General features: G+C 43.5%; 1 protein-coding gene across 1 annotated transcript in view; it reads left to right on the forward strand.

The window, feature by feature from the left end:
* LOC138510522 (zinc finger protein 417-like) overlaps positions 1 to 6222 on the forward strand; it is a 318227-nt gene extending 312005 nt beyond the window's left edge. Inside the window, exon 7 of the mRNA XM_069626236.1 lies at positions 5012 to 6222. Within this exon, the coding sequence (XP_069482337.1) occupies positions 5012 to 5805 (794 nt within the window). The 3' untranslated portion in view covers positions 5806 to 6222. The remainder of the gene's footprint in view (positions 1 to 5011) is intronic.
* Positions 6223 to 13672: the final 7450 nt, after the last annotated feature.

The raw sequence follows: 13672 nt of genomic DNA on the forward strand, positions 1-13672 counted from the left end.
ATTTCAGCTAGTGCTGGAGGGGGAGAGGGAGGAAAAAAACAAATGAAGGGGGAGACAAACAAGCTGCTATCCTACAGGTCAGGTGACATTCTTGATAGAGTAAGTGCTAAGGATATAGTGAGGGGAGGTGGGAGAGGAGAGAGGAGGTGGCAGCAAGAAAAAGGATAAAATAAGCATAGCATCACAGGCAAACGACAAGGGGGTGAAACACAACAGCCAGGCATACAGACAACCAGGGGGGTAAAGAAAAAAGCGGGAAGAGAGGTAAGGATGATTGCACTAATCTAGATGCATGAAAACACAGCTAAATCTGAAACCAGGCTAGATGCATGAAAACACAGCTACATTATTTTTTTTACTTTATTTGTTGTGCTTGACATTACAACAAGAGAACGAGCAGCATGCAGATAATTGACAAGTACATGATCACCATACACGGATTGACAGGAGGTTGTACAAAGCAGTAAACCAAACTAAATTTGAAACCAAGCTAGATGCATAAGAACACAGCTAAAATTGAAACCAGACTAGATGCATAAAAACACAGCCAAATTTGAAACCAAGCCTGTTGCAGGAAAACACAGCTAGATTTGAAACCAAGCTAGATGCATGAAAACACAGCCAATAAGAATAGCAACTAGAATTTAGCAGCTAGCAGTGGGTGTGAACATGCAGTGTAATCAGAAATTCAAACATGGGGGACAAGCAGAGAAGGAAGATGGGGGAAAAGAGGATAGAAGTGTGTCCAGAGTAGGGAATGTACCCATAGTTATGGAGGAGTGTTATGGAAGTCCAGGGTTCATAGTAGAGTGAGGTCGCAGCATCAAGGAAGTTCGAGTGTAGGGGTGACGAGAAAAGTTCAAGTAGCGTTCTGGTAGCGGACAGGGAGCAGACAGGGGTCTCATTGTTGGCCTTAGATGTACTGGCCGGCTCCCGCTTCCCGGTTGCTCCGATTGGCTTAACAAGCCAAGTGCATCCAATGGCAGAGGGAGCTGGACCAGGCACAAAGGCTTTCAAACCGGTAGAAGGAGAATACGGCCATGTTGAAAGGCCGAGAAAGCATTGAGATAGAAGTGCAGGTGCCGACTCAGATCGCACAAAGTAGTCAGGGAAATCAAAGCAACACTCCAGCATTATAAAAGGAGATCCCCAACGTGCGCAGTCACAAATTGCTAAATTTAAAAGCACAAATATGCAAACTGTAACAGCACTGATGTGCGCAATCCAAAAAAGCTGCCAGGCTTACAACAGTAAGTTGCAGGCATGATGTTGATGGTCGGAGAGTCAGGAAGAATGGAACTTCAGAGCCTAGTTGTGGGCCTTAGGTGTACTGGCCGGGTGCCGCCTCCCGGTTCCGCCAAGCGCTTAATTCCTCTGGCTTCCAGAACCTCATTAGAAAACCACTGATTATTATCAGATTTTGTTTTTTTTATTAAACAAAGTGGTGCTAAAATGCATTAGTCCCCGGCACGCGCGGCTGAACAGGAATACTGTGCGGTGATTGGCTCATTTGCGAGCCATACCACACGGTATTCCCGTCCACGCCGTGCGTGCCGGCTACTCTGTTCCCAGTGGGGGGTGTGGCAGTCCCTCAGCCAATGAGGAGGCTCGAAACAGGGCAATCCCCGCTCCGAGCCTCCCCATGGCTGGAGGCTTCCTTCGTCCCCCGCCGGAGATCGCAGGATAGAAGGTAAGTCGGGTGGGGTGGGAGGAGGCCGCGGTACGTTTTATTTTTCTTTTTATTTTTTTTTATTCCTCCCCATCCCCTCCCTTCCACCCTTCCGACCCGACTTACCTTCTTTTTTCTTCTGCTCTTGGAAGCGAACGCGCTGGGAACACTTCTGTTCCCAGCGCGTCCGCGCCCGATGGCCGCCATGGAAAGGGAAAACGTGAAACGGACTACTTTTTCCCTTTCCATGGGGTGGCCTTTATTTTTTTTAATTTTTTTTTTTTCTTCAAAAAAGCAATTAGTACCCCGGTCTAACGGGCTGGGGTACTAATGGCAATAAGCCCCTCGGTGGCGGGCCAATACCGCCCCAGGTAATGCCCCCATGGGGCATTACCTGGGGCGGTATTGGCCCGCCACCGAGGGGCTTATTGCCACATTAAAAGCATCCTTCATAATGGTCAGAAAGCGATCAATAAGAACATCAAGGGGTAAGTCATCCTTCAGAGTTGGCAATTTAGGGGCTACAAGCGAGTGAAAAGCTTCCAAAGTGACATTCCTGGTGCTCCGTAACAAAACTGGAGTCGAACCGAAAGGACCCTTTTTTAAAAACAGACTTGTAAAAAGGATATTAAAATGCAGACAAGTGTGGTCAGACCAAATGCAATTTTGAATATCAATGTCCTGGTTTTTGGTTAAAATCCAATCTAAAATATTCCCTTGAGAATGAGCAGCACTTTGTACACGTTGTACAAATCCAAGAGCATATTATCACAGATGGCCTTAATAATTCACAAAGTCCCATAGATAGATAATTGAAGGGCTTTATTATACAGGTAAGATAGTCATATCTGCAGTGGATGCCTTGGATTTGGGTTCACTGATGGTCATCCCTCTCTCGTCTCACATGGGCTCCTCCCCCCCAACCCGGAAGTCTCTAACACTGGGATAGTTTGGTTTGCAATTGGTAGCCTCTACTATCTAAGAATGTGACTAAGGTATGGGCCTAAAGGCCACTATCTTATCTGTCTTACTCCCGCCAACACTTCCTAGGGGTAACCAAACTATGCAAAGATCTTTCCCAGGTCTTCATAGCAACATTAAAGTTTGATGGTGCTTGTCATTTTCTTCTTTTCTGGTGGGTTCAGTGTCCCATTCCATTCCTTGTCTGTTCTTGGTTTCTCCCAGGTGCCTTCTGAGAGTTGTTGTCCTGAAACAGAAAAGAGAGGCCACTGGCCAGATAGAGTACTTGGAGGCACTGTGTGACGGCATGTGGTACCTATTGAAGCATGCATGGCATGTGGGGGGCTAACAGGGACTGGGCCCCCACCAACTCCCTCTCCCCACTTCTGGCAGGAGTCCCTGTTCCCTCCTTGACAGGGCCATGACCCAAACCCAGTCACAATATCTATGAGTGTTTACCCATTTTTCGTATTGCTTTCAACTAAAGCTCACCAAGCTGGCAAGATCTAAGCTTTGCACATAATATCCTTGCCATTATAGATCGAAAGCATGATTTTTATTATTATAGATATTATCAAAGGTGTTTTTGCAAAAGTATGTACATCTGTTCTTCTGCTTCGAAAAATAGTAATGCAAAGGTATTCATATTTGTTTGCATGTGTTCAAATCCACCACAGAAAAAGTTTGAAAGTCACATGTATCTTTTTTAATGACAAAACGCAGTTTGACAACCATCTTGTCAAATTTATTTGTTGAACATGTCGACCATTAAACCAAAACAAAGCCATCTTTGTAGAAATCCAACATTTGCTAACATTTTAACGTTTTTTGCCCTCATCATAGCAGTGTCTTAATGCAGCATTACAATCATAATTGTAAAACATGAATCAGGGTCATCATACCACTGGGATTTCTGTGGCTTTTTCTTTTGTGGTGAATGCCATCAGCCCATACTACTCCTGCTCTCCTCAGCCCATTCCCTAGGCCGCCTCCTCCTGTTTTTCCAATCACCTTCCCCCTCACAAGTCCTGTTTCTCTCATTTTTTGTGTGAGATATAAAGTTTAAGAAAAGAAAACTTTACATAAAAACATCAAACCAGTACAACACAATTTCTTTATTTCACAACAATCACCATATAGAAAAGCACACATATCCCCCTACTATTACATAAATCACAGAGTAAAATATTCCACAAAATCCACTAATCTTAACAGCACTGATACTAAATACAATGATACAAATACAATTAGTGGGAATTCAGGGACTGTCTTCTTGCGAGTGATTGTTTTAAAAATGTTAATAGAAACCAACTAACTTTCGTAGTATCAGCCTACAATATATATAGGTATATAGCAGCGCAGGTCGGCACTGAATAAGCTGTGTTTCTCTAAGTATAGGCACCAAATTACTACCTCTTAGGTCCATATAAACCAGACAAATCAAGACAAAGTGCAATAGGTCCTCCTCCACCCCTTGGCGCAAAAGGGACAATGTTTTCTCTCACTATTGCCAAACCATCATGCTAGTACAGAGTTCCAACGGTAGGCAATTAAATCTATCCCTATTCTTTCAGATGGATTATTCGCCCACAACTAATATCCTTTTATTAAGTCAGACAAAATGATAGGTGCCCTTTTGTATTTCATAAGATTCACGGTCATCCTGAAATTTTAACAACAATTGAGTCTTCAAGTAGGAGGCTGCGGAAGAGGTCAATATATCTTTTTTTTTTTTTTTTAAATGTAATCACGCCTTTGGCACTGCTCTTTTGGGGGTCGCTAGTGGATGTCCATTATGCTCACTCCAGGGGGATCTCAGTTTACCCCTTTGAAGCTGGTTTTCCAGAATTCCTGAGGGTGTCTTCTCATGGGGGGCACCCTTGAGACCCTGTTTTCTTTTTTAATATTCTCCAACGAGGACATGCCTTTGACTCATGCCTGTTTTTTATTTTTTTAAAGAAACTCCAATTTGTTCTGTTTTCTTCTCCTTTCCTGCCACTCGTTTAACCGTAAGGTTGGCCACAGTACCGGGGCAACAATATCTTCACCCGCTGCTCTAAAACATAGCTGTCAGTATGTCAAATGAGCCCTAAACTTCTTATAGAAAGCTGTGTGTGCAATATGACATTTTTTGTTAGGTACCCACTTCCCATCTTTGTTCCCAAATGTATGTCTTTAAAAAATGTTAAGATTAAAATGATTCAGCATTTAACAAAAAGAGGATTCTTTTATCGTCTGGAGATCCTAATTGCAGAAATATTTGAGTGTTTCTGTTTTAGTAGTGCCTCTTTTCTAAACACTAGCTTGTATTGCAGAACTCTTTCTTTAGACATGTTATTACATTGTCAATGTTAATGGGTTCCTCTCATTTTGACCAAACAGGTGAAGGGCTATTTACCGGAAGAAGGAACGATGTAGGTTCTCTGAAATCTACAGAACCAATGACACTATGCAAAGATTCATCTGGGAAAATCAAGGAAAATGCACTCCAAACAGAGATGGAAATAAACTCAAGAATCCGGTTATGGTCGGACAACAATCAGGAAACTGACAGAAACGAAACCTCTCACTATACACGTGATATCTGTACTATAAAACATTCTAACTTATATCAGGAGACATCTGACATTGAACTGGATGCATCGAATGTTGATGAGTCTTATTCAAACCCTGATAAATTTATCACAAGTCAGCCAACTACACTGCAAAACTGGAGGACACCAGCATTTGAGGAATGCGAAGTAAGATTCTCTGCAACAGGAAATGTATGCAAAGCACAAAGAACACACATGAGTGAAAGGCAGAGCATGTACCCGGATTATAAAAAAAGATTTACTTCAAATCATCATCAAAATGAGCATTCAAGAACACATGCAGGCGAGAGAAACCCAGCAGTCGGATCATTTGTGTGCACTGAATGTGCAAAAACATTCAGCATAAAAGGAAGTCTATTAAGGCATCAGAAGGCACACGCAGGTGTGAGATATGCATGTACTGAATGTGACAAAAGTTTCACCCAGAAGGGGGACCTCACAATACACCAACGAACACATTCAGGCAAAAACCCTTATACATGCACACACTGTCAGAAAAGTTTCAGCAGCAAATGCAATCTTAATCAACATAAAAGAAAACACACTGGACAGAATGCAGAATACTATCCTAACATGGCTTGACATGGAAATGAGTTTCATACCTCTTATTTTACGTATGCAGTAAACATAAACAGATATGATTGTCTTAGCATTGCAAGAGAGGCAGAAGGACACCACAGTGAAGCTTGATTGAGTCACTGGAAGATCTTTAAACAGTGTGCTAGCTCAAAAACCAGGCAGACCCAGACACCATAATCTCATAAGAATTATGCAAAATGTGGTGTTCACTGAGGCCAGATGTCAAGGTCCAAGGGTAAAGGTGAAACTGCACTATTCCACTACTTTTTTGTACAGATAAAACATATTTCTTTATACAATTGTTTTCAACATACACCTTTAGATACAGTCAGTGGGGTTCTGATTGTCGTACATATACTTAAAAGTTGGACAACTGCATTCTGTCTCCTACTCAAGCAGTAAAAAGCATTTCTAAATAGACCTGTGGTGTGCTTCTTTTGCAAAAGCGAGAGAAGTATAAAAGAAGGGAGCGTGGGAGAGAGAAAGAGATTGTGCACGAGGCCTTAGGAAGCTACCAATCAACTGTTACAGCGGATAGTGGTGTTTCACAGACAGAGGTATCACACGCTTTGCACCAGTTCCTCAGGGTTATGCTAACACACATCAACACGCACATCTGTCCCACAAATGCCAGTTAATTTGCAATGTTGAAATGAACAATTCTAGGCCACTGCCAGTCTTCCCAACATAGCAGTCACAGTAGATGAAATACACATCCCAGTGTGTCCACCTACTGACCTCAGTACACCTTGTAGTGGAGAGACAAAACTTGCGACTCAGGAAGTAGTTTAGTAAAATGCAGGAGATGGATGGGATTACGCCTTTAGGGATTAGGGGTTTATCTACAATAAATTGGTAGTTCTTTCTCGTGTAATAGTGCCCAGTTCACTTTTAAGGGATCCAGGGACTCATTCGAGTTTGCTGGTAATTTTACAGTAGTTCTGCAAAATTACCATCAAAACCGTTTACCATTACCACTCTTTCGTCCAGCAAAATTACTGCCAGATTACGAACGGTGGTAAGGTGGTGTAAATCCTCATTCTGGGAGTATATAGGACTCCATGGGGGGTTTTTCAAATTTGCCACTGCAGTAAATACACCAATTTGTGGCCTTAACGTGAACAAAATTATTTAGTTTGAGGTAAACAGCCAGAATTTGGCAGTGCAGCAAAAGTGGTGGTAATACCATTACCACCCACACATATGGAGATGTCAGAATTACCACTTATTTACTGCACTCCCAAACTTGTAATGATTACCATAGAGCCCTTCCTACTAATAATTAAGCAGGTGCCCTTCTTAACCAATAAGGGATACAGTGCACTTCCCACTCTTAACAAGGGAGCCAAAATCTATTCACCACAGCAAACAGAGTATGCTTTGCCAATATTTCTAAGAGGGTTTAACTCTTAGGAGCTTTATTGAGCTCTCCCCACAGCACATTTCAGCCTTAAACTGTGTGTCAAACCTTACATCTGGCTTTTTCTAACCTCCATTCTCTTGTTGTTTCTGATTGATCTGCCCCAGTACTAATATGTTTGTGTCTCTCAATTTGGCCAGAACCGCTTATGATCTCCTTTTCCCCTTCCGCTGTGGGTGTGTGGCTCTGCGAGAGGCCTGGGACCGTCTTACCGGCCTAAAGTTCTACCCACTCACCAGATCTGCATTGCTCCACTTCAAGTTCCTCACTTGCCTCTGCGAGTCCTGCTCACTACCAGTGCAGTCTGATAGCTATTACTGTGACTCTATTTGGTCATTTTATTTCTGGTACAGTTATGTTACATAACCATGTGGATAGAGGCTTGCAAACGAGGCACTGCGTTTTGAAACTGCAGCTCCTTCCTTCTTTCAGGTTGCCCTGTACATCATCTACTAGTTTCCTCTGATCCCACTGAGGCTTGCTCTGGCACATGCAATATTGTGGGCTCTGGTTCTCACTCACAGTCCCTTTGACCAACGTTATGGTTCATTTTGCAATATTCATAGGCTTTAAAACCAGATCGATCCTTGGGACTTCTGTGACAGAGTCCTTCCAGAAGGCCACAGCTTTGCAGCAGTTTCCATTAACTTGTTGCGTCTGCAAATAAGAGTTAGGGATGGGGTATTGACCATATAACATAGTGTAACTCTGTCTTCAGAGTCTGAAGCCACATTACTTCATTCAAGGGGTAGCCCTGATGTGGAGGTCTGCAGAGCTCCCTCCTGGCCGTGGAAAGGAACTTTGGCTTTATCACAACATATAGGAATAGAAAAAAGTAGCGCTCATTGAATGTGCTGGTTGTTTGTGATGCAGACTGCACCAGCAGTGGCAGAACCAGGGGAGGAGTCAAGGGGAGGGGATGGCTTCCCCCTGGTGCCCAGTGCACGCCCCAGCCTCCCACTGGAGCCCTATTATATGCCCCCTACGAATCCCCCAGCACCAAAAGCTGCCTCCGCTACTGCGCACCAGCATGAGGCCCAGCAATTACACATGCCTACATGTTCTGATACAGTGGCATTGTGGTTACATTACAGTTCGAGAGCTGGGTGTTGGCAGGCTTGTAGACGAGGGCAAGCCAAAAACTATATATATATCAGTAGCAGGATTACATGCTTTGCTGATCGCACATATCACCCCCAAACAGCTGGCAGTTTATACCAACCATCACTGAACAGAGACCCAGTGCCTGAATTACAAAATAAGAAAGATGTTACTGTGGGGAAGTCCCCTGTCTGGTTCTGTGGACATCTAGTCTGGTGACCAAAGGGGCAGGGTACCTCGCCAAGCTAAAATGGGCCCAAAGGAGCTACACTGGGATTCCCTGGTATCCCTCACTAGGTTCCCTCCAGAGGGCAAGGGACAGTCACATGAGGCCAACTGGGGACAGGGTTCCTTTAAGACACTCCTCTTCAAACTGTGGGGCTGGCCTCCCTGGAGGCGGCACAAATGTTGTCCAGTCGGGGTGCGACACACTTTAAAAAGGGATTACAGTGACTAGTTTTAATAGAAAATATAAGCAGCTATAGCTTGTGAGGGGCACAGAAACAATATTTATGCACAGGGAGGACTCAGTATAAAAAGGTTTGAATAAGGGAATGGGCACTTATACCAGGGTTGGGAAACTGGCCCCTCCCCAACCCTGAAGCACAGTGCTTTCACTTTTCACGAAAGGTGGGGATTCTGTGGCTACTGCTGCAGGGCAGCAGAAGCCAGAGTCCCGACCTTCAGTGAAAGCATTTTATTCATACCTTCAAAGTGAAAGGGTGGTGGAGCATGCTTGACCCAGGACCCCTTGCGTGGGTGTGGGAATCCTGCCTAAATCTACAGAAGGACATAGGAAGGAAACAGCAAAAAGTATTCAACTCTTCAATTTGGATTTGTAACAAGGTACAAAGTCAGTTTATTTTCATTGCAATGCAAGGAAACAACCCAACACTGTATCCCTTTAAGAAAAAGTGATCCCTGAACAAATAAAACGATTCCCTTTTATTAGACTAATAAATAAGGAGCAGTTCATTACATCAGTGAAATAGTGAATATCACAACCTTGTAAATCTTTATAAGAGAACCATCTTCCACTTGCTTATCTTCACTTCATTTGGTCACGTGTATCATCTATTCCTTACACATTGTATCTGTGGGGGTTTCATTGGCCAGAATTCCTACTTCTTTCCTTCTCCTAAGCAGACATCAGGAGATACACCTGAGGCACATATAACAAGCCGACTCAGTCCTTCGGCAGTCTTGATCTGCCAAGACTTTATGGTAAATGACCCAATCCCGTAGACATCTCAGTGGGACCCACTCTCCTTGAAGTGGCCCATGGACTTGAAATTAGCATTATAAGCGCTTGCACTACCATCTAGAGTATCCCAGAGTGATCGACATGGCCACAGAGGCATTACGCCAGAGTAATTTGTGAAAGCCTTCGGCCAGGCTTCGGAATTAAAGCTGTCATCTATAGTTTTCAGCTAAATATACAAAAAGTCCTGCACTTCCAAGCATCACATGTCTCACTCGATCTGTTCACATGCAGATGTAATATTCAGAACCAAGTTCGTTTGAAGGTTCTTCAACATTGTACTCAGATCTGAGATTATGTGCAGTTCGCCAACTCTCACTTCAACATTATTCAAATTTGCCCTATGTATAAGGCTTACTGCTTTTTTGCTATTTATAGTTGTCCTGATTTTTCATCATGCAATTGGCCTTTAAAGACATTCCATGCTGCAGCAAAGACCCAGCACCATCCCACACATGTCCTTCTAAAGCTCTCCTCTTTGTGGAGATCACAGCTCTCTGTTGAGCTAGTCAAATATCATCAATCTTTGAACAATTTGGGCAATAGAGTTTATCTGGAATCCTGGACGGCGTAGAGAAAATTGAACCGTCCCTGGGGAAGAACCCACTGTGGTCCATTTGTGCCCCATGATATCTTCTTTGGTGATTGTCACATTCCACAGTTGTTGATCTGCTACAGGTATTAAGACCTCAGAAATGTGTTGCATTCAGTCGAGTGACATAAGCTACTGAAAGCAGTTCAAGACATAACATTCCGAGGCTATTAGAACATACCCTTGTACACCAGGAGGGTTATAAGAAAATAATAAGGTACCTCTTTATCATCAACCTCACAGTAACAGAGGAAAGCTACCATATTTATTCAAGGAGGAGGTGAAATACAGAGCATCCCTTGAGCATGTTACATTAGTGGTATGTCATATACCATTTTGTGGATTTTACCATATATGCACCATTGAATCAACCTCTGATAGCTCTTGCCTTTTTCTGCAAAGTATAAGAACAATATAACATCAGATCACTCATATGAGAGGCTATGGGTAATTTCATCTCATCTGTTCATAGCACGGCAGTATAAGGGGAAGAAGTAGGAGGGATTGCAGGTTTGGGCAGGTTAGGTGTTGTTCAGAATGTATCTGTTGGTACTGTTCATCAAAGATCCTATTGGGAAGTCTATAGCATTCTGGTGGAACGTGTCCAACAGTACAGTTAATAATGTACTCTCCAATAGCATGAGTTAATCCCTCAGTTACCAGCTGTCGCAAGTTGCAAAAAATGGAACTAGGACATTCGGCCTTACATTGCTTACTCTGTCAGGATGGTTGGGTTTGTTTATGGCACCCCAGGTCAGTCGACAAGGATACATTCTGATCTTTTTTCTTGGGCTAGTCCTTTTTTCTTGGTTTGTTAATAGGGTTTGGGCGGTGTGGCCAAGGGACATGTTTTTTCAGCCTCATTGCCTCCTTCCTGGATTAAGGGATCAAACTGCATCTTCTGCATAGTGCCCTTTCTCGGGTCCATAATTTCGCTTCCTAATCCGGCCTGGGTTTTATTTCTGTTTGTGGGGGAAATTATGGGCAATGCAGTTGTTGCTAGTTGGTTTTCCCTAAAAGGGATCTGTCCATGTCCGAGTACACACTTTCACTGCACACAGACCGTGTTGTGAACCTGGGCTTGCCATACCCAGGTTGTTGTGGCAAAGTCCAGAGGGCAGTCACTTAGTCATACATCAACTCTTCTTTTCCTCCATCATGGCCACGATCAGTTCCTTATATCTGCTGAGGTAATTATGTTCATAGTGTTAATAGTTTGACAATGGGCCTCATTACAACTCTGGTGGAAGCCGTGCTGGTAAAACTGGCAGGCTGCCGCAGGAGTTGTTATTTTTTCCAGTGCCTGACTTCACGGAATCACTGGGGCATTACAGCCCCGGCGGTCCGTGAAGTCAGGCGCTGGAAAATGTTACTCCCCATTTCCATTGAGTTGCATAGGACTCAATGGGAATGGGGAGGACGGAAGCACCGGCACTGTGTGCAACATTGCCGGTGCTTCCGTCAAAGTCTGTGGGTGGCTGCCGTGCCAGGTCAGAACTGGCAGGCGGGACGGCAGCCTCCCACAGAACTCGGAGTGTGCTGGTCCAGTAACAACAGTGCCGGTAAGCTTACCGGCACCTTTGTTACCGGACCAGCACACTCGTAATGAGGCCCAATGTCTTTTAAGGTGATTCTTTGCACGTTGTACCATGGTTTTAAAACATTCTTTGCATACTGTATTCCCCTCCAATTCCTTTACCTGATCCAGTAAAGTCTAATAACGCAAACAGAACTCAAGCAGTCAGTAGAAGGTGGAGGATCTTTAGGAGTTTGTTTTTTCGCTCTTCCACTGCCCTTGCTGATTGAGGGTGATGTGGTCAGTGGACACTGACTATTTAGGCTCTCGGGCACTCCATATTGTACCATAAAGTCTTTGATTAGTACTTTACATCAGCCTTTGCATCTGCCTTCCTGCTGGGATAACCTCCTGCCTATTTTGAAAACATATCGACGAGAACCAATATATATCATACCCACAACATTTCAGCATCTATATGAAATTGTTCAGAATGTTTACAAGGGATCCCCAAGGATGAGATGAGATCAAGTATTTAGTTTCATTGCTTTTCCAACACTGTATTGCTGAGAAATGACACACTGTTGTCAATACTGGTGAGCGACAGAAGAAAGGAATTGTGCATACCAATTTCATTTAACAGCAACAACCACCCCCACCCCCCTTTGGTTGCATGTGCCATCCAGTGAGAAAAGTGCATCTGTCATAATTCGACAAAAGCAGTTGACGCATCAAGAAGGACTGAGATAAAGTGCATTTTTTATGGGAGATCCTGCCAACGTCGGTAATCTCCGCTGTTTCCACAGTTGCCCATAACCATGTTCGACCCCAAAACCATATCTAAGGTCAGCGTAAATGATCACAGTTTGGTAAAGTACATGCTCTTGTTAAGACTACAAGTTTTACTATTTGTGTAGAAAATACATTCTGAAGTTAGCTGCTTTCGGTTACAGTTTTAGAGAGTATAAAGCATAAACAGGAGCCAACCTGCCACCTGTGGGGTCATGGAGCCAAGTATCCTCAACCAAATAAATTAGATCTGGGTTTTTGTGACGGTATTCAGAAGGTCTTCCCTGAGCTGTGTGAGATTAGAGTTGAAAGAAATGCAGACATGCGGTTCCCTATCAGCTGTGTTTGGAAATAAAGAGGGAGGATTGGAAAGAGGACAGCAAGTCAGGGCGATGTGAGAATTATTTAACATAATCAGTTCAAATTATGTACTTTGGGAAGTGGACACGATTGCTTTTTCATTTTAAGCGGCAAAGAAGTGAAGGCGTGTGGTACTGAAACAGTTAATGTGGGTTCCAAAACCAAATATTCTGATAATTGTACAGCTAAAGCAATGGTTGCTACAGATTGGAGACAGGGAGGTAATCCAGTGGCCTTAGGGTCAAGCAAAGTATTATTGGGGGGTGTCTATCCCTAGACAAACCTATCCATCTCAAAGTCTAAAGGGTTCCTTGGAATCATGCAGTCATAATGCTGGCGTGTGTTCAATGGCTGTGGATGCATTATCTGCTTTGGGGGGACCATGGTATCGGTTCAGGAGTATCTAGACATGCAAGTCTCTGTAATGGCTTAGCAAGAGTAGCATAGCATAATATCCATTATCAATAATATCCGGCCATTCCCAAGAATGATTGCCTTTGGGGGATAGTAGTAGGTCTGAGCATTTTTTTTATGATGGCAGCAACACAAGTTTCTGTCAAATGGCGTGCCCCTGCAGAAATATCAGGGCCCAAATATTGTACACTTCCCTGAAATAACTGCAGCTTCTGTTTGGATGTGTTGTGATGTTTCATGTTCAGAGAGGGGAAAAGCAAGTAGTAGAGTGTCTTGTTGGCAGGCTTCTTAAGAAGGTGAGGTTAGGGGTACAAATCATTTACATATTGCACAAGTACATATTTTGCATGGAATACAATATCACCGTCGTCTTTTTTTTATATTCGAGAATGCAAGGGAGGAGATTCTCTGTAACCC

Source organism: Ambystoma mexicanum, chromosome 6p (genome assembly GCF_040938575.1).
Source record: "Ambystoma mexicanum isolate Mex_15411 chromosome 6p, UKY_AmexF1_1, whole genome shotgun sequence".
Classification (NCBI taxonomy): Eukaryota; Metazoa; Chordata; class Amphibia; order Caudata; family Ambystomatidae; genus Ambystoma; species Ambystoma mexicanum.